This window comes from Haemaphysalis longicornis, unplaced genomic scaffold, assembly GCF_048455015.1.
Source record: "Haemaphysalis longicornis isolate Haplotype H1 unplaced genomic scaffold, Haemaphysalis longicornis Haplotype H1 scaffold_1, whole genome shotgun sequence".
NCBI classification, from domain to species: domain Eukaryota; kingdom Metazoa; phylum Arthropoda; class Arachnida; order Ixodida; family Ixodidae; genus Haemaphysalis; species Haemaphysalis longicornis.
In genome coordinates, this window is record NW_027526203.1 from 24,157,919 (window position 1) to 24,176,261 (window position 18,343).

The window sequence follows — 18,343 nt, forward strand, 5'->3', positions numbered from 1 at the left end:
GAGCGGCATGTGTAGCAGAATTTAGTTCGCACTAAAACTGCTGAAACTCTGATTCTCTGAACGGCGCCTGCATCCAGATGGCTACGTAAAGTAGATATAGGTGGCGTTGGCTAACGCCAAAAACCAAACAGGAATTCATGTAAAGGTCTATCTGGTGGAGAATGTGGCTGACAAAACACATTTGGTGTGAACCACTCTGATGGAACCCCTTCGCTGTGCAGTGATGCCTCTGCAAGAAGCTGCTGAGACCGTAAATAGACGAAGGGTTATACTTTCCCATGAACATGGACAACTCGCACGTTAGCAGATGGCTCCATTTATTCACATAAAAACATAGTCTCTACAGATAAATACCGCTAGGCAAGGAAATACCCTGTTTGATTGATCATGGCCTCCTCGGCCTGGCTGGCATACATTGTCACGTCCAAGCCCTCGCCTCCGACCACCATAATCACGTCATCGTTGTTTCTCCTGCAAAGCACCAGCATGAAGTTACAAAGCTGCACTGTCAACACTGCCTTCACACGGCAGCCTGAATTACCACTTAAAGGGGCCATACAGACAAAATACAAGTTTGTTTTATTTTAAAGATTTCATGTTCTATAGTGACCCCAGCGCTTGTATGGCAACAAACGCTGCTTTATTCACTGAGAAATTAATCAATTTAGGTTAAAATTTTGATTCTCCCGCCAACTCGTGTATTTTCACATCGTCTGCAATGACACGACAGGAACCACTCTGCAGCAGGTTGCGTAGCCTTGTTTACCGTCTGTCAACTTAGATACCACCATAGCACTAAGGGCCGTTTTCTGCCTTTGCTTTGTTTTTGACTGTACTCGTATTCGGCTTGTTTTTGTTGAGGTACAAAATAATTGTTTCGTCAAACATGGTGTTCGCTCGACAAACAGGGTCCCGTAAGACACCGTCGCATACGCCAATCGGCCAGTATCGTCTCTGACAACCCCTAAGAGCCGCAGTGCTGTGCAGCCAAAACAAGCATAGTGCGCACAGTACCAACAGCAGTGCTCATCGGTACTTCTATGTTTACTTGTACTTTCGTAACTTTCACTGTGTACCCCACCATTCTTACTGCCATAAAAAGAATGCGCAAAGAGCTCGTTCGGCAAGCTTACAGGCCCTGCCTAATTTGTGTTTGCTTTTGGCGGCCTCAGCCAGGCGGAGAGCTGCCACACATGACATCATAGGTTCTCTTGCGGGAAATGAGCTAGTGGGTCGCACGGCCATTCCCTTTTTTCCTAATTATACAGTTAAACCTCGATGTAACGAAGTCCTTAAAATTCGTAACTTACTTCGTTACATTGAAATTTCGCTACATTGAAATACGCGGTTATAATGAAGTGTTCATCGCGTGAAGCGTTTCCTGCAAATCAAAAAGTGGCACACTGTTTCTGTTCCTGTTGGAGCTTAATCGTCTACGCGGGCATCAGCGTGAACCACATGGAGCATTTTCTCTCCGCAAAAAGGCAAGCTACAGGCGCGCTGATGCAGCCGCGGAGACCACCCGTGCGATGCGGGTAGCTCCAGCGACCGCGTCTAACCGCTCGCTGAAACGCAACTCGAGGGGCAAACGAGACGGGCATCCGAGAAAAAAAGCGGATAACGCGGGCGAAATTTTCACTGTAAAACGTCATACGCGCCGTTTACGAAAGCGCACATCAAATATACTTCGCGGTGGTAAGCCTAATCGTCTCTGGCGGGGCCAGCCAGCATCCCCGAGCGCTTCAAAGCTCCCACCATAGGGTGTGTGCCTCCCCATTGGCGAAACTGGTCAGGCCCCTCCCAATGCCGCGCGCAGCGCGAGTCGCTTTCTGGCGAAGGCAGCCGCCGCTGCCGGCACGCAATCACGAACGCCGGCGTAAAAAAAAAAACGCGTGCGCAAGGCTCAAAGATTCGCAAATGCTTGCTGGAACGATGGAACCCATAAGCATGAGCAAACTCGAACGAAGGGCAAAGCGGCAGTATGCGGAGACGGCGGCCCCGCTAGAGACGATTAGGCTTACCACCGCGGAAGATATTTGATGGGCGTTTTCGTAAGCAGCGCGTATGACGTTTTACAGTGAAAATTTCGCCCGCGTTATCCGCTTTTTTTCTCGCATGCCCGTCTCGTTTGCCCCTCGAGTTGCGTTTCAGCGAGCGGTTAGACGCGGTCGCTAGAGCAACCCGCATCGTGTGGGTGGTCTCCACGGCTGCATCAGCGCGCCGCATCTTTGCAGGGAGAAAACGCTCCATGCAGTTCACGCTGATGCCCGAGTAGACTCCGACGCAAACAGAAACAGTGCGCCAGCTGTGTATGCACGCCACGCAGTTTGTAGGCAAGGGGCTCGCTCAGACTTTGTGGTTCGCTGCATCCGCGGCATTGGGCAGCCCGTGCCGCCGTTCGCGTTTTATCGAGACCCCATTTCGGCACTTGCGTCTCCCGAAATCTACTTCTACAACTGAAATTTCATGCCTGAATCTCCATGAAACTTTGTTACATTGAAATTCGGGCAAACAGGACTTCATTACACAGAGGGTGAAAATACATGGCGAGCACACACTTTAAGTCACAAAAAATTCCATGGTTCGTTACATTGAGGATTTCGTTACATTGAAGTTCGTTACATCGAGGTTTAACGGCATAGCTTATTTGAGCGAAGTGTGCGTTAAAAGTGGTGTCAGTACGATTCTAACGAGGTGATCTTTCGAATGAACCAAACTTGTGTTTTGTCTGCATGGCCCCTTAAGCCCACAAACTGCTTGTCACATTGCACAACAGATCTCTGCTTCATGCAGAGGCTGGCTACCCTAGAAACATCATGGATGGATAATGCTCAGTGCTTTTTGGCTCTCTGATCCTGACATGAGAATTGCTATTGATGCAGAGGAATACGGCGAAAGCACCAAGTTTGCTACCCCCAATAAGCGCTTGTGTGCAGCAGTAGTTGGCACACACCACTGCTACCCCCCAAAATAAAAAGGGAGAACATCAAAGGAGGAAAAACGAGGAATCAATTCAAAATTACAAGCAACAATCTTCTAGATTCATCAGGTGTACTTTACAAGACCTTCCAATTGTGTTTTTTTTTTGTTTTCTTTGGGAACATTGCATACCGGCTATTAGTGAAAGAACACATCAAAGCCTCGTAAAGTTGGTCTGCAGCTTGCAACAGTTACACAGTTGTTGATACTCATTATTATTGGCCTTGAAAATTTTGAGGGCAGGGGCCCTCGACCCCCCCACACACACTTTGCACACACTAGTGGAGTGTAGTATTCGTTTCTTTGACTCTGACAAGAGGCTGCCACAGCAAATTAACGCAGCTTTCCTTCACGTCCATGACAGTGGCTACCCTCATTACCAGTGTGCTGCTACTTTGTGGGGCCGTGGTGCCGAGAGTAAGCCAAGCTATAGGACTGCACACCTTCTTTGCCTTTTTTCAGATTGCTGTACGGCCGTCATTCATCTACCTACCCCTCATGCAGCCTCATTGCATGTCGTGGCCTGATCACTTCAGCTTTGGGTGAACCTATCCCCACTACACCTCACTACAGCACTTTGCAACAACTTTCCTGACAGTATCACTTAAATTCATGAACCCTTATTGTTCAAACAAAAACTGCACTCTATTAATATTTCTTAATATTTTGTTACCTTGTTTGACTACCACTGAATCATTGCATATTGATGCGAGAGTTGTTCAATTTTTAACAGTGAAGCTGTTTAGCAAATCGTAATTTTTCCTGTCCGCAGTTAAAAATACCAAGAAAATGCTGAGCATGTGCGTCACGGCAACCACTTGGCAGTTAAAAAAAAAAAAACAAGAACTCCATTTCTTGTTCTTCATTTTAACTATGACATCTTCTACTCTACTGTACTTAATTGATTCTAACGCGCCCCCGATTCTAACGCACACACGATTTTCCCGGCAAAAAACCGAAAAAACTTGCACCTCCGATTGTAACGTGCACGGAACTTTGTGAGCAAGAAAAACAAATGCGAGAGAAACGGGCGATTTATTTCCCCAAGTAATCTCACTCATCTCACTCCTTGTCGCTCTCCGAGAGCTCCTTGTCGCCTTCCGCTGACCGCAACATCTCGTCATCGGTGCCGTCAAGCACGTTCGTGATGCCACACTTCTGAGTGAACTTTCAACCATGGTCGATGGGATTGTGGCCCACGCCTTGCACTGCCCATCCCGCGCGCTTCTCCAGAGGCACACGTTTCAGCCAACCACTTGTGAATGCGTGGGAGCCGCTCGTAAGCCGTGGAAGCGGCGCAACTTCATTGCCACTGCTGCCATTGCTGTTATCAAGCGCGCAAGTGCAGCAATTTGACGATTTGTGTGAACGCCAATAAAAAAGCCTAGACGCCTAGGCACCTAGGTCCAAAAAATTGTTGCTAAAAGCTTTGGCGCCATCTTGAGATGGCGATGGTGATGGGTGGGTCGAAATTTCAGCTGTTTCGGCAGTTTCAGTTTCGTATCCGATTCTAACGCGCATGCGATTTTTCTGCTTATTTTTACGGAAAAAAAATGCTCGTTGGAATCGGGTAAGCACGGTACTTTGTTCTCTGATCCAGGAAGCTTGTTTCCTGTCTCTAAGTGTTACTCCGATCATTATTCATTCCATAGTCCGTTAAGCCGACCTGAGTTTGCTTTTAAGTTGTTTAGTAAGGCGCCAAGTTTCCGCTCCATATGTCATCCCCTCATAATTATTTCTGAACTTGCCGCTGAAAGCTCTCCATGACTGGCAGCCCCGGCTCGGTTCGTTCGCAGGCTTTCACATCTCCTCCAAAGTGAACCATGTTAACATGCGGTCGCACCCGCGGCCAAGTCCAAGTCCAACGACCGCACTACAAACCCAAAGGAAATGCTGTGCGCCCGGAATGCGATTACAGTTCAATCGGATAGACGCCGGTTTCATAACGTGAGGGACCCGGGTTCGATTTCGACCACGGGAAGCGTTTTCTTTTTAAGCAAAGCTTTGCTACTTTCGTCCAGCGATTTCGTAGAGGATGCGCAAGGTGACCTTTTGACCGGAGACACACCCACTGCGACACACCCCTCGAAGCGCATTGCGTGATTTGCCGGGCCCACTGACGGCACTGCACACAAGGCGTAGCATTTTCAGTCATTCTGTGCAGAACGAGCAGCAGTCGGCACCGAGCCGAGGCAGCCGACCACCCCCACAGCCTCCCATGCATGCAACGCTGGCTCGTCTCGGGTAACGTGACTCGTCTCGCGCCAGAAAAAAGGAACGGCACATTCACCGTGAATGACTGCCGCCGCGTCCGCCCGGCGTCCTTCTGTGAGCGATGCACGGAACCGAACGACCTTGGGCCGTGGTCAGCAATACAGCTATATGAAAGGTTAAAGGCCGACTGCACTCAAATTTCACCTCAACCAAATTTATTTTTAATGCGTAATAAGTACCCCCAAATCAGCTGGGACACAAGTGGTAGCCCCAAGCGACGCCTCGTTAATCAGTCAGAAGCATTCAAAAAAGCTCCACCACAGACCACGCTGCACCTGCTGGCAGATCGCGTAAGCAGCTATGAAGCGCCTATGACGTTCCAGCCAACGGGGCCTTCTTCCTCTGGGCAGCCACGCAGCTGGAGAACCGGTTGAGCTCCGCTGCTCACGCTTCACCCGTTTGCTGCCCCATGCGCGCGTAGAGCTTGCGCGCAGATTTTCTCCCGAGCTGGTGGCCGTCCGGCTGCTCGCTGGACGGCTGCAACGTCACTGCAATGGCTGTGCTCTTCTCGGTTTCGGTTTCAAAATCGCCGATTTTTGTTGGCCGCTTTTGCATGTTGCTTTCTTTTTAAGCAGATGATACGAAAATAGGGTTTTCAAGAGGTCGAAATTTTGAGTGCTGTTGGCCTTTAACCAAGCGAAACCAGGACTCAACCAGACTAAGCGAAACTTTTGCTTTGCACATCCAAGGTTAGCTGAGCTAGGCCATCGCCTTTTTTTGTCTTTCCAATTGGCTGCCCATGTTATGGCTCCCCGTTGCTGCTAACCTGTAGCCCACAGGCTTTTGTGGTCGCCCAGTGGTTAGGTTGCCGGTTTCACAGTATAAAGGTCCTTGATTCAATTCCAGAGGGGCTGTGGGGTTTTTTGTCTATGCCGGACGGATTTGTGCTGGCCTAAACAGCTGTGCTGCTAAAATAGGTTGCACTTGGCTAGCTTCAGGCATCCCTTACGTTGTGTCAGAGCTGCAAGTGACACGCACTGAGACATCCTTTCAACTTTGTGGCTAGTCACTAAGCGCCGGAATTGTCCTTGCTCATGACAGGGCCTTACCAGGACTAAGCACTACTACAGTCAAACCCGGCTATAACGTACCCGGATAGAGCGAATTATGCTATATATCGAACAAAAAAAATTCAGTTACGGAAATACATGGGAAACATATTCCTTATAACGAAGTTCACATCCGATATATTGAACTCCACGCGCCTAGAATGGCTACTGAAATGCATGGTCTCGGAGCGGCGATTGAGAAGTGGATTGGCCGCGACCACAGAGCAAGAGCCGCGACTGGGACATTGGGCCTTGCACGGAGCGACATGACGGCCGACACTTTCCGTAACTATTTCCGACGCGTGGGACTTACGACGGAACCCGCCCAGCCAGCAAGTCCGGACCAAGACAGCAGCATCGGTGAACTGTGGGAAGAGCTCGCCAACGTTGCCGATGATGTCGCGAGTGAAAGCCGTCCGATGCTTATAGTGAAGCGCTTTCGGCAGTCGATGTGCTCTGCCAATGCTTCCTTGATTTTGGAGAACGCAGACTCGTACTGCTCCAAACAATGTTTCGTGTAAAGAATGCTATGCTAGTTGTAGCCGCCAAAACGAAAATGAAAGCAAAAATCACCGCTTTTTTTGCAAAGTAGGCAGTTAAGGCGGAAAGAAGCTTTATTAATTGCAATAAATGGGTTATTTTGGGTATGGTTAATGGCTACTTTACTGTGTTCGTTTCTGCATGCGGGGATGGTTGAGTTAAGGAGGGGGGGCTACCGCGCAATGCAAACTCGTAACAATGAGCTCGTTATAGGCGGGTTCGGCTATATCGAACTATTGGATATATCGAACAAATCGCGGTGCATATTGCAGTTCGCTATAAACAGGTTTGACTGTAATCTACCAATACCAGAGGTAATCAATCATAAGTACCCTGCTTGACACACACAACAGCTCAAGATGTTTTTGCTAAGCCCTAAACTGGGCTTCCAACCTTGTCAGTTGGCTACTTTACCACGGAGCATGCGATGGGATTCTGTACCATTTTAGTCTACGTGCCCGACTTTGCTCTATAAAATGTCCTCATAACCAGGCAATCCATACACCTCCTCCTTTTTCGTGCACAGAAAATATATCTTGCATGCCACTTTGCACAGCTGGTCCCAGGAACATGTGAAATCTAACTGTAGATCCAAGAGCACTGTTATGACCTGAACAGATACAAACAGCTCGGAGGCACCAAGGTAGCTTCATTTATCACTTGTTCAGAGCTCGCCACTCGTGCTGCAATACTCAAACAGGAGCTTTTTCCTACATGGCACGTTCGGATAGTTGTTACCTGTCCATACTGTGCGGAAGCAGACCCTTTCTCATCTTTGCATGCTTCCTTCACTTAGTACAAGGTTTTTCTGAGGCCTCACAAACATCACACAGAAAAAGGAGAAAAAGACCCTTGCCTCCAGCAAGTAAATGCAGCAATATCTGGGATGCAGGATAAGTGGCTGGAGTGTTCCTGCAAGGAGCCCGCCACGCGTTGCCAAAGTCTGAGCCGCTGGTCGACACCAACCGACACAAGCCAGTTGCCCTCCGGAAGCAGAAATCTGGCACCTGCATCAAGGGGAAACATGAAGTGGATTGGGTTGCAAAGAAAGATGCCCTTACTCACACATCTCAATGGCAGTGGTGGTGGGTGGTTCATCATTAAAGCAGGCCCCCATACAGGACGATCATTTTTAACACTTAGAATGGAGTGTATAATATTTAAAACATATGCAGGGACTAACGGTGCAACTAACAATAACCCTATGTGCAGCACCTCTTATAGCAGGAAAAAAAAACGAAACGCTAATCAGTAGAAAACTGCACTGCTTGGGGCAGGCAATTTTAAGTTTTTGCTATATTGACTATGATCCCAAAAGCAGAACCCTCCTTTTTCTATAAACGACAAAAGAAAAAAATGGAACCATACATATTAACAATAAGAAACACAAGAACAATAGAAAAAACTACAGATTACTTCTATTGTCAAACTTATACGTGACAGAATACTGGAAACATAATATACTTCGCAAATAGTGTATTCACAGTGCAGTTTCACCTTTAAAGGTATTAAAATTTATGAATACAAGAGCAATAAAGGTTAGCTTCACTGCAAGACATACAAACCTACCTTCATGGGTTGCCCATTTAGGTTGGCCTTTTTTCACAACGCTGAAGCCATACAAAAGAGCCTATGTCAAAGACTTCAGCGAAATGAGTAAAATTTATGAGAGCCAAAAAGTAGTTCCCTGTCATTACAATGGTGTGAGTGAAAAATAAAGAGTTGTTGGCAAAGCTTGCAGTAAAGTACTGGTCATATGAGCCACTAGCCCACTCCCTGCATTTACAGTGCGATGACAAACGCAGTGATGCTACCGGCTTAGGCCGCTTTGGAGCAGCTTTTAAAGCAGGCGAAAATGCGTTTCGGAGCAGCAAATCCAGATTTCTGAGCAGGTGTTGATAGAAGCAATTTTAAGACACGTATTGAATTCATGATAGATAATCGCTAAAAACACACCCTTCAAGGATAATAAAAAATTAAAAGAACCCAGAACATGAACATCTCGTCCCAATTTTCATCAGTCTCCTGAAGAATGTCTGCATTGAACTTCGTGCAGTGGCCTGCACAACAAAAATTAAAAAAAAAAAAAAAAAAAAAACAAGCTCTCATTTTTACACAATAGCAGATTTACTATGAACAAACTAAAAATTGCTTCTCACATCGAACATGCTGTGTAAAATTGAGCCAACGCCACCTGTATAAACATTGCCTAATCCGTGAGCGAAAAATGGCCAAACAGCCACTCTCCTGTTGCTCTCTCCTACCCTTCCCTGCTTTGTAGCCTTCCAGCGTGCTTTCATGTCCGCCAGCCAGCGCCGCTTCTTGGAAACTATGCAAAATAGTGGAAAGTTTGTTTAGCGTTCCCGAGGCGGCGCTCCTACGCCTTCCTGTTTTTCACCATGCCTGTCTGTCTTGGTCTGTCACTGATAAAACTTCCTTTGTCACGACGCGAAATCCCTTGCGCTGCCGCAGGCTGGTGCCGGCTTTGTGCGCTTATCTACTCGGATCACAGGCCCTGAAATTTTCTGAGTGGGGCATCCCACCTCTATCCCCTCCGCATTTAGGTATTGTTTTGACCCCGCTGTTCGCACTCCGCATCGGTACGCACTTCTAAATTCGAGGACTGTACTGTAGAAGCGCCCGGACAGCGTGGCGGGATCCCAGCTGCTTATCCTTTTGTTTCCTATAATTTTCTGAAGTTTACAAGCATGTGATATTATTGGAAAGTAATCGTAGAAGTGAGCGCCTGAACAAAAAACGTGCACGCAATTTTTTCTTCCCTAAATACGCCAGAAAGAAAAATATCAGTAAAAAAATGGCTGCCCCATCCGAAAATATTGTTTTTCTGTTAGCTATATGTCTACCCGACAATCAGTATGTTCTTACACTATTTCAGTCCGTCTCCGTCAGTTATCTTTGGAAAAATGCAGCAAGTATGAAGCGAGCGACACGTTGAACGAGATCCCCAGTGCGCCACAGAACTAGCGCCCCGTCGCGGCTAAGATGTAAGCGAAACGGCCCTTGAAGCCCAACAGGCAAGCTGACAGACACACGTCGTAGAAGTGGATGCAGCGTTCGCGACTCGCGAGCAGTGACGTAAGGCGAGATGTCCGCCAGCACGCGCCACATAGCGGATCAGTGCCTGAACAAAGCGTCCCTACCCTTCCCATTGAAAAGCGCACGAAGCGTCAGACAATGTTAATACAGGCGGCGTTTATTGAGCGCTATCGGAAGGCTATCGTGGGAGCGCTGACCAATAATATCAGTAGCGCCACGGCTTTGAGTGCATAACTGAACATCACGCTCCTCCCCGTGTTGCACATGCATCACTATTTAGCAGCGTCAGCGCTGTCACCGTAAGGGTCTAAAACGACAAGCCGCCGATAACAGCGCTATTGTTTACAAAGGCAGCGGGCAGCCATTTCTGGCAACCAACATGCAGCACCAGGCTGAGTCTTGCCCCTTCATGACACGTTTGCCGCACGCAACCAAAACGCCTCCGTTAATGACAGTGTAGCCCATTAAAATCCGAATGAAAAATTGCCTGTGATGCTGGTGCACCGCCATTGCAGCAATAATCAACGGTAAATCAGCCATCGCTTTTGTACCCCTGCTACATGGGCAGTTGCAACGTCCGTTAGCGCAAACGGCAGTTGAATGCCCTAACAACCATGGGAACTGAACGGTGGTGGCTGTGCTCACACAGCACTTCCAATGTTCAGTTTCGTTTGGATTATTTGTCACGTTACTCTTGAAATGCTACCTGGCGAACTCAAAAATTTTCTTCTCTAATTATTTTCTGTGCTGCATGTTACACAGTGTATTTCTTTCACTCGTCGCAATCATTTTTTGTAACAGTACTGCATAACATTTAACCGAACCAATCCGATTTATGGCGTTGCAAATGGCTGCGCTTGTTGGAGTTCAGATGTGGTGAAACGTCCTAATTCACACTCCATCGCTTGAACTAACCGCAGCACTAACCGCAGCACCGCTGTCCGATTTGCAAATGCGGCAGCGACGGCGTCCACACGAAGCGTTTTTGTGGCAGTGGCAGAGAGTGGCAGTGGGAGGAGCCTGACGACTTGCGCCAACGGGAAGGCGTGCGCCTCATGGCGGCAGTTACGAAGCGCTCGAGACAGCCGGCTGGCTCCGCCAGAAATGTTTAGGCTTAGCACCCCGACAGATATATAATGGGCGCTTTCACTAGCTGCGCAGATGATGTTTTATAGCACCGTTTTCGCTCAGATTATTAGCTCATTTACCGCACAAGAAACTTCATGTGTGCCTTGTGCGGCATTTTAAAGAACGGTTAGAAGCGGTCTCTTGAGTGCCCCGCACCGACCGAAACCGCCGCCATGTTGCCGCGGCCGGCCGCGCCCCGCGCAGCGTGCTGGTGGTTTCGCGGCGGCGTCAGCATGCCTGTGGAGTGCACGGCGCGTTTTCACGAGCAGAAAACGACAGCCCGACCGTTCCTGGAGAAAGAGCGACAAAGAGGGCAGAGAGCCCGTACGTTGCCGTAGCTTGCTCGCTCGACAGTCGGGCGCCTCATCGACTCATTCGTATCATCCGCTGGGCGCCGCAGGTCCGTTCGTAAGAGCCGAAATTTTTCCCGTTTCAAACAATGCGATTTCTCCCGGACTTATCAAAAATTCGTATCACCCAGAATCATATCATCGAGATTCCATTGTAACTACAAATCCTGCGTCCTCATCTCTTGCCTACTTTTCTTCCAGCACAACTCCGCCAGCACCTGGTTGACGCGTACGCTGTTGGGGCGCGTTGGCGAGTGAGTACGGCAATTTCACGACGCCTGACGTTGTTGCCAACCTTCACGAGTACGGCACACATATCATGACGCATATCGTGCCCGAAGACCGCGAGACGGACGGTCGTGACGGCGGCAGCCGGTCTCGCGAGCGCAATAGGTGCTGCGAAGAGCACTGCACGGAATTAACAGCCTGGAATGGGCGGGGGGGATTTCACAATGCCTACGGGGCACCAGCCGCAAAACGCATCACCGCCGTTATAGCAACAAGGGCCAGTTTGCCTTGGCTTGGCTCGGATTGCGTCCTGAAAGCAGGTGCACCGTGATGTCGCTTTCAATGGGGAACCTCAAGTAGTTAGTTTCGTTTCTGAAAGTCGGTTTACACCCCTGGGCGCAGGTTGGGCGCAGAATCGCCAAATTTAGAGGAAATGTAGCATGATGTAGCAGCCAGAGCACTTGGGCACAGTTTGGCGCAATTGGCGCAGCGGTAGCATCACTGCAAACGTGCACTTATTCTTGGCAGTGCATGTAAAAAAGTTTTGTTCTACTGCTTTGCCATCTTGTCTTCTTGCACCATTTTTTCTAATATTAATTCTAGAATTTAACGCACCGACGCAACGCAGGTGATGAGGCGCACCGTAGTGGAGGGCTCCGGATTAATTTTGACCACCTGGGGACGGGCGTTTTTGCTTTTCGCCTCCATCAGAAAAGCGGCTGCTGCGGCCGGGAATTGAACCCGCATCCTCGTGCTCAGCAGCACAACGCCTTAGCCACTGAGCCACTCAGCCACCGCGGCAGGTTGGCGCCATTTTTTTGTCAGTACATGGACCCCCAGATGTGGTCCTAAGCGCATGAGTTACGTTTTTTTTTTGTGTGTGTGGCCATATTTTATAAGCTCTGCATTCAGAAAAGCATCCACTATTTGTAGTAGAAAATATTCTATTCAATTTGCAGTCCAAGTATGATATTTGCGCACCTCTATCAAACACAGATGTTTTAAATTATTGGGAACATTAAAACTGCCGAATAACGTTATTATATAAAAATATCAACTACCCCTCTGTTGAAACGAGAACGATGGGGGGGAATGCGAGGCTTTCCAAAATCAAGTCCAACACCAATCGAACCAACACAGAAGCGAGCGGATCCTATTGGATGCAAACACCTGTTTCTTATCGAGATGGTTTACTGCTGCGATTGTGCTCTCTAGCGCTTTACTGATAAAGGCATTCCATGGCTTTCCGTAGCGTTCAGCCATCGTCATCGTTAGATGGACGGGTGCAAATCCATGCACCCCTCTCCAAATCCAAACTGCTTCTACCATGCCCTAATGGCGCAATTGGATAGATATCGACCTCATAACGTGAGGGACCGAGATCTGATTCCAACCAAAGGAAGTGTTTTCAATTTTTCTTCACTTCACCTACAATCACCATCATCGTCAGGGAAAGTTGGTGTTCCCGGAATGCATTCTGGGTGGACTACAGACGACATCAGTAAGAGGCTGAAAGCTTTGCTTTAATAGGGCATTTTATTTTTGTCCAAAAGCCCAATGCTGAGGATAAACTGAGGGGAGGGGGGGGGGGGAAGAGAAGAAAGTGGAGAGAAGCTGGCAACCAACACGAACTGACTGGCGGTGGAAGAGAAGCAAACGACAGTGCGCAGGGGTGAAGGAAAGCAAGGTGGGGAGGAAAAACAACAAACAATGGGACGATGTGGCATAATGCGCAGCGTTAAAGGCACTGATAGAACAGAGGAGGGAAAGATACAGAGATAAAACTTTCACTTGTAGTAAAACTTCAAGTGTGATTTTCTCAGCTTCCCTTTTTTTTGTATATGTGCAGACGCCTTACAGACGTTTTCAAGTTTTTTTTTTAAGATTCTATAAACGTACCGTTGAATTCAGTATGAAAGGAACTGCATCCTGATGCTATTTTAATTGGCTCAATGCACTTCAAGTGAATGTTATAAGTAATAATATGACCTCATTAAGTTTTCTGAACACTGTAGTTGGCATAATTAGGCTAATTTTATCTAACCAACTATAAAGGAATCAGCATCAGGATGCATGGCAGGTCTTAAGCTACAAATCCGTACCATTTATTAATAAAAATTGAATAAAATCCCCTTAACGGCCTGTATAGCTAAAAAATAATTGTGCCACTTGAAAACTAATTACACATTTGAAATGAGAAAGACAAAACACATATGCACAGTGGCTTTCATTATCATAGATGAATAATGAAGTGTACAAGTGTACAGGCTAATCATGCCAAACTTCAACCCTTGGTGGTCCGCACTAGGCCTCTACAAGGAGGTGATAGCAAGGCACATTGTGCTCATCAATAAACTCATCAAGTGAGTTAGATGAAGCGATCCTGAACTAGTCATTCTACAGTAAGGCAGACATCCTTGTCTATCGATACTTACAATGCAGCAGATTAAATTTCCAAGCTCAAAAGGAACAATCCAAGTTTAGTTTTGCTTTCACTCAGCTGTAGCCATTGCACACAAGCTTCTTGAATTATTCCCTTTAGAGTCATAATATTCCCATAATATTGCTAAGAGATTCTAATACAATTTCTGTTCAGCCATGAAAACTGTTACTCAAGGGGTTCCTGAATTCTTGGCAAATTATGACAAATTTGTGTATCAAAACTACAGATTGTCATGGGCAATTTTCAAAGATACACGAACTTGTGTTGGCGTTAAGCATAACATGCCCATAGTTCATACAGCAGATCCACCACTGAATTGACGGCTGAGCAATGATAGATAAATTAATTAGCCAACGTACAATCATCCTCTGCATGTCTGGGAGAAAGCAAAACAGCTCATGGGTGCAGTTTCTAAACACAGTACGTATTGAAAGCAGAGCTATCTGCTGGAACGGCCCTCACTGTTTTATTACTCCATTATCCACCACCTCATCACCTGAAAAGTCAACAGCATGTGAAAGCAAAAACAGACAAAGGACCGATTATGGGATTAACTAGCCAAGTATAAAAATAAACAAATGTATAATAAATGCCTATTCTGGTACATCAGACCTAGGCCAGGGGTGAGACAGTTGAATCAGATTTGAGAGCAGTTTTTGGAGCAGAGAAATCTCAATTTTGGAGCAGAAGAATCTTGATTTGGAGCCGAAGAACATTTTTGATGTCACCTTAGGAGCCTAAAAAATCAAATTTTTGGCAACTCAGAGGGGGGTGGGGGGGAGAAGGGTGCATTTTTTAATCGGTTTTTAACGTACATAACACTGATACAGCCTTTCAGTAAAGTTTTTTCTACCAGAGTATCACATAGTACGAACTGCACTACCTTTTTACAAACCATTTTTAAATTCTTAGGCTCTATGCATAAATAGTGTGGAGTGCCATCGAAAATATCGAATTGAAAAACTAAGCAATCGTAAGGCATTCTTATCATCATGTAAATACTGAAATTATTATTTTTGTAATCCAATATTCAGCTTTACGCACAAGTGTAGAGCTATGGCAAAAGTTGCGCAAAGTGAGGTGACAGTCGTCGCACCCCACCAGCCCTCCCATTTCAAGCCCCAAAATGGGCGTTCCCTACGATCATAATTTGAGTAACATTGGTATGTTTAGCCACATTCCTTTTGGCATTAAATTTCACTTCAGATAGATGAACCATTATTACTAGTGTGCAATAATATCTCGTCCCACTATTGGACACTGCTTGGGCATTTTGCGGCAATGTAGCCTGCGCAGCCACTTCTACAGTGTCGATTGTCTCATTCTCGTCGCTCACAAGCTCGCTGCCCAAGGCAGCAATAACTCAGCGTTTTATAACACCGCAATGAGTCCGAAATTTCACTTCAAGCATGCACCGCGCCTCACACTCAAGGCCGAAACACGGCGAATTCGCGGGCACCACGTTCTTTCTGATGAAGCCCCGTCTTTCGAGTCGCGCAATTTCTCGCAAAAGATCAAGCGACTAAATGTAAACCCAGCCGCCCCCATAACCAAAACCACGGTAGAAATCAGCGAAGAGCACTCTCCCTGAACCACGAGCAACTGTTTCGCCCTGCGGCCATGTTTTCCTATCTTCACCACACCAAGATGGCGGCGCCCAGTAATGTCGTCCCGGAGATACGGCGCTCCGAAAATTTCCATTTTTTTCATGAACTGGCACACGTAATTTGTCGCCTCAGTACACATAAGTATTTTTTATAGAGGACTTTGTAATGGTTTTCGATGGGAAAACTTCAAAAACTCACAGAATATAACATGTGCAGCCTGACATAGTGATTACGAAAAAATTATCTCGGGACAAGTTTATGAGGGTTTTTGATTGAATGATAAATCAATTAAACCTGCACAAACAGCATCACCTTGGAGTTGCTGGAAAATTATGCCATCAGCAAGCATTTTTCCGCGCTGAAACAAACAGGAGTATTAAAATCCTTGACTCTCAGACTGCTTTGGCGCAGTGTGGTGCAATTTTTGCAATTTTCAAGCTTTTGGAGCAGTCTGGCGCAGGAAAACAAATTTGTATCAAAACTGCGCAAAGTGTGCAGCTGTCTCACCCCTGCTAGGCAGTTTGTGTACAATCTCACTCCTGATTCACCCCCACAGGGATTTATACGCCCACCTCCAACACTCCCCTAGAAGGATTTCGACACCCTCCCAAAAAATATTCCACAGCCATGAGCACCCCCGCCCAGGGATTTATACATCCCCATATCCCCCCCCCCCCCTCACACACACACACACACACACACACACACACACACACACACACACACACACACACACACACAAGAGGGATTTTGACTCCCTCCAAAATCAAAGTTTTGGATAAACCCCTGCACCCCTGCAACAGAGGATGCTGAGCTTCTACAGGAAACAAACTACCCTGTATCCTGATTCCGCGTGCCTGCAACGAACTTATTTTTACAAGAAAAGAACAGCCAAAATTTTTTTTCTCAAATTAGCAGTGTGTGTACCAAGTTACGTGGCACGCATTCGCCAAGCAGACGATCCCGAGCTCACCGGTGATCTGGGTGCAGTGCGCACTGGTAAGGATCTGCTCTTCCAAGACGACGACCGAGTCGTCCTCAGCGATGAGATAGTTGGTCAGCACCAGTGCGTTGTCATCTCCCCCTGTCACCACCAGCAGCATCCTTTCTGAAAAGGCCATCAGGCAGCAAATGTTTTAGACAGCCAGGCTCTTTATCTAAAACAAGTGGCAAGGGAGAAAGGATGTGTTATTGCTTGTGTGTTCGACCCTGCACCTAAACTAATGTGCTGCCTCACCCAGCCTTCAATCGGTCTGTCGCTGAAGGCAAAATGAAACTTGGAGTGTGAACTGAAATACATCCCACTTTTCGTTTGGCACAAGGCCTCTGTCAATAGAAGGATTGCAGACAAAATGTAATAGCTCTAGACTCCCACTATTAACAATTAGAACTGAACAACATCCTTAGTGTGCATTGGGAGATTGGGAGAACACAACTATTTACTGAAAAACATATCAGGAAGCGTCAGAAAATGTTAGAAAAGGTCATGAGAGGTCATGCATTAAGTTCAGCCATGCAGCATTCAGGAAATGGTTTTTGTCAGTACAGCCATTTTCTGGCTTTTTTTTTACCGAACCTAACAAAACTTAACTTCCTCTGTTAATTGATGCACTGATTCTGAACTTCCTCTGTTAATTGATGCACTGATTCTTTTAGTTTACTATATGTCTGTGAAGTATAGATGTAATTACTACGAATTGCCCAGTTTCTGCAGAAACATAAAAAAAAACAAATTCCTACTGAAACTTGTCTCACACATGGCCATTGTGGAAACCCCATGGATCCTTTTTACCTCTTTCTGCACACGCCGCTTTTAACCTGCACGTGGCGTGCCCACTCGCCCCGCAAGCTACGTCATGCAAGCTACGCCCGCTTCCCGGTGGGGAGAACTCCTGTTGCTGCCCCTGGCCAATGCTTCTCCTCACGCCAGAAGCCCTTCCCTTTCCGCGGTGCCAGGGCAGTGGGCATGCTTTGTCCAGGGAGATGCTGCTCAAATGCCCACACCGCCACAAAACCGTTAGCATCAATGTTGGATGTTAGCATCAATGTTAGCATCAATGCTTGCGGCCAGTTGTAGCCTAGTGACACTCCTGGCACCACCAGCAGCCGGTCACAAAGTCGCATGTTAGTATATCGCAATTAGCTGGCCTTGTATGGGCAACCACCACGCACACACCTGTTCTGCTCAGCTAATAACGCCATTTCTTTGCCTCAGCCCTTTCGGGAGCCTGCCTACGCCTTGTCGGCGAGTAAAACCCATCACAGTGACCACATGACACAGCAAATTCTTCGCGAATTTCAGGGTTTGTGTTGCTTACCGTAGCTAGCTAGCCGGGGTTTCAGCGCTGTGTAGCAAACCCGCAATTCCCACATTGCCACATAACGTGCAGAAACCCTAGCTCTACACAGTTTATAGTGCATACTGCTAACATGTCGCATAGCCACGAAGATCTGCAATACCAGTGGTACCACGCTACAGCCTCACCTCAATTTAATGAAGTCAATGAAACCCACCAATTATTTCATTGTATCAGGAACTTTGTAAAATCTAAAAAGCCGTAAGTCTATGCGCATCTACCAGGATACCCGAATTGCTTAGCTAAATAAGGAAATTCGTAAAATGGGCTTCCGTGAAACCGAGGCTCAACTGCATACCCAAAATATGAACGAACCAAGGTCACGTCCATA

The 18,343-nt window shown here is 47.0% G+C and overlaps 1 protein-coding gene across 1 annotated transcript in view; it reads right to left on the bottom strand.

The window, feature by feature from the left end:
* Positions 1-302: 302 nt before the first annotated feature.
* LOC144175534 (tRNA (34-2'-O)-methyltransferase regulator WDR6-like) overlaps positions 303-18,343 on the bottom strand; it is a 161,844-nt gene continuing 143,803 nt past the window's right edge. Inside the window, exons 22-24 of the mRNA XM_077704610.1 lie at positions 16,629-16,763; positions 7,699-7,849; positions 303-471 (exon numbers count right to left, since the gene is read on the bottom strand). Of these exons, the coding sequence (XP_077560736.1) occupies positions 357-471; positions 7,699-7,849; positions 16,629-16,763 (401 nt within the window). The 3' untranslated portion in view covers positions 303-356. The remainder of the gene's footprint in view (positions 472-7,698; positions 7,850-16,628; positions 16,764-18,343) is intronic.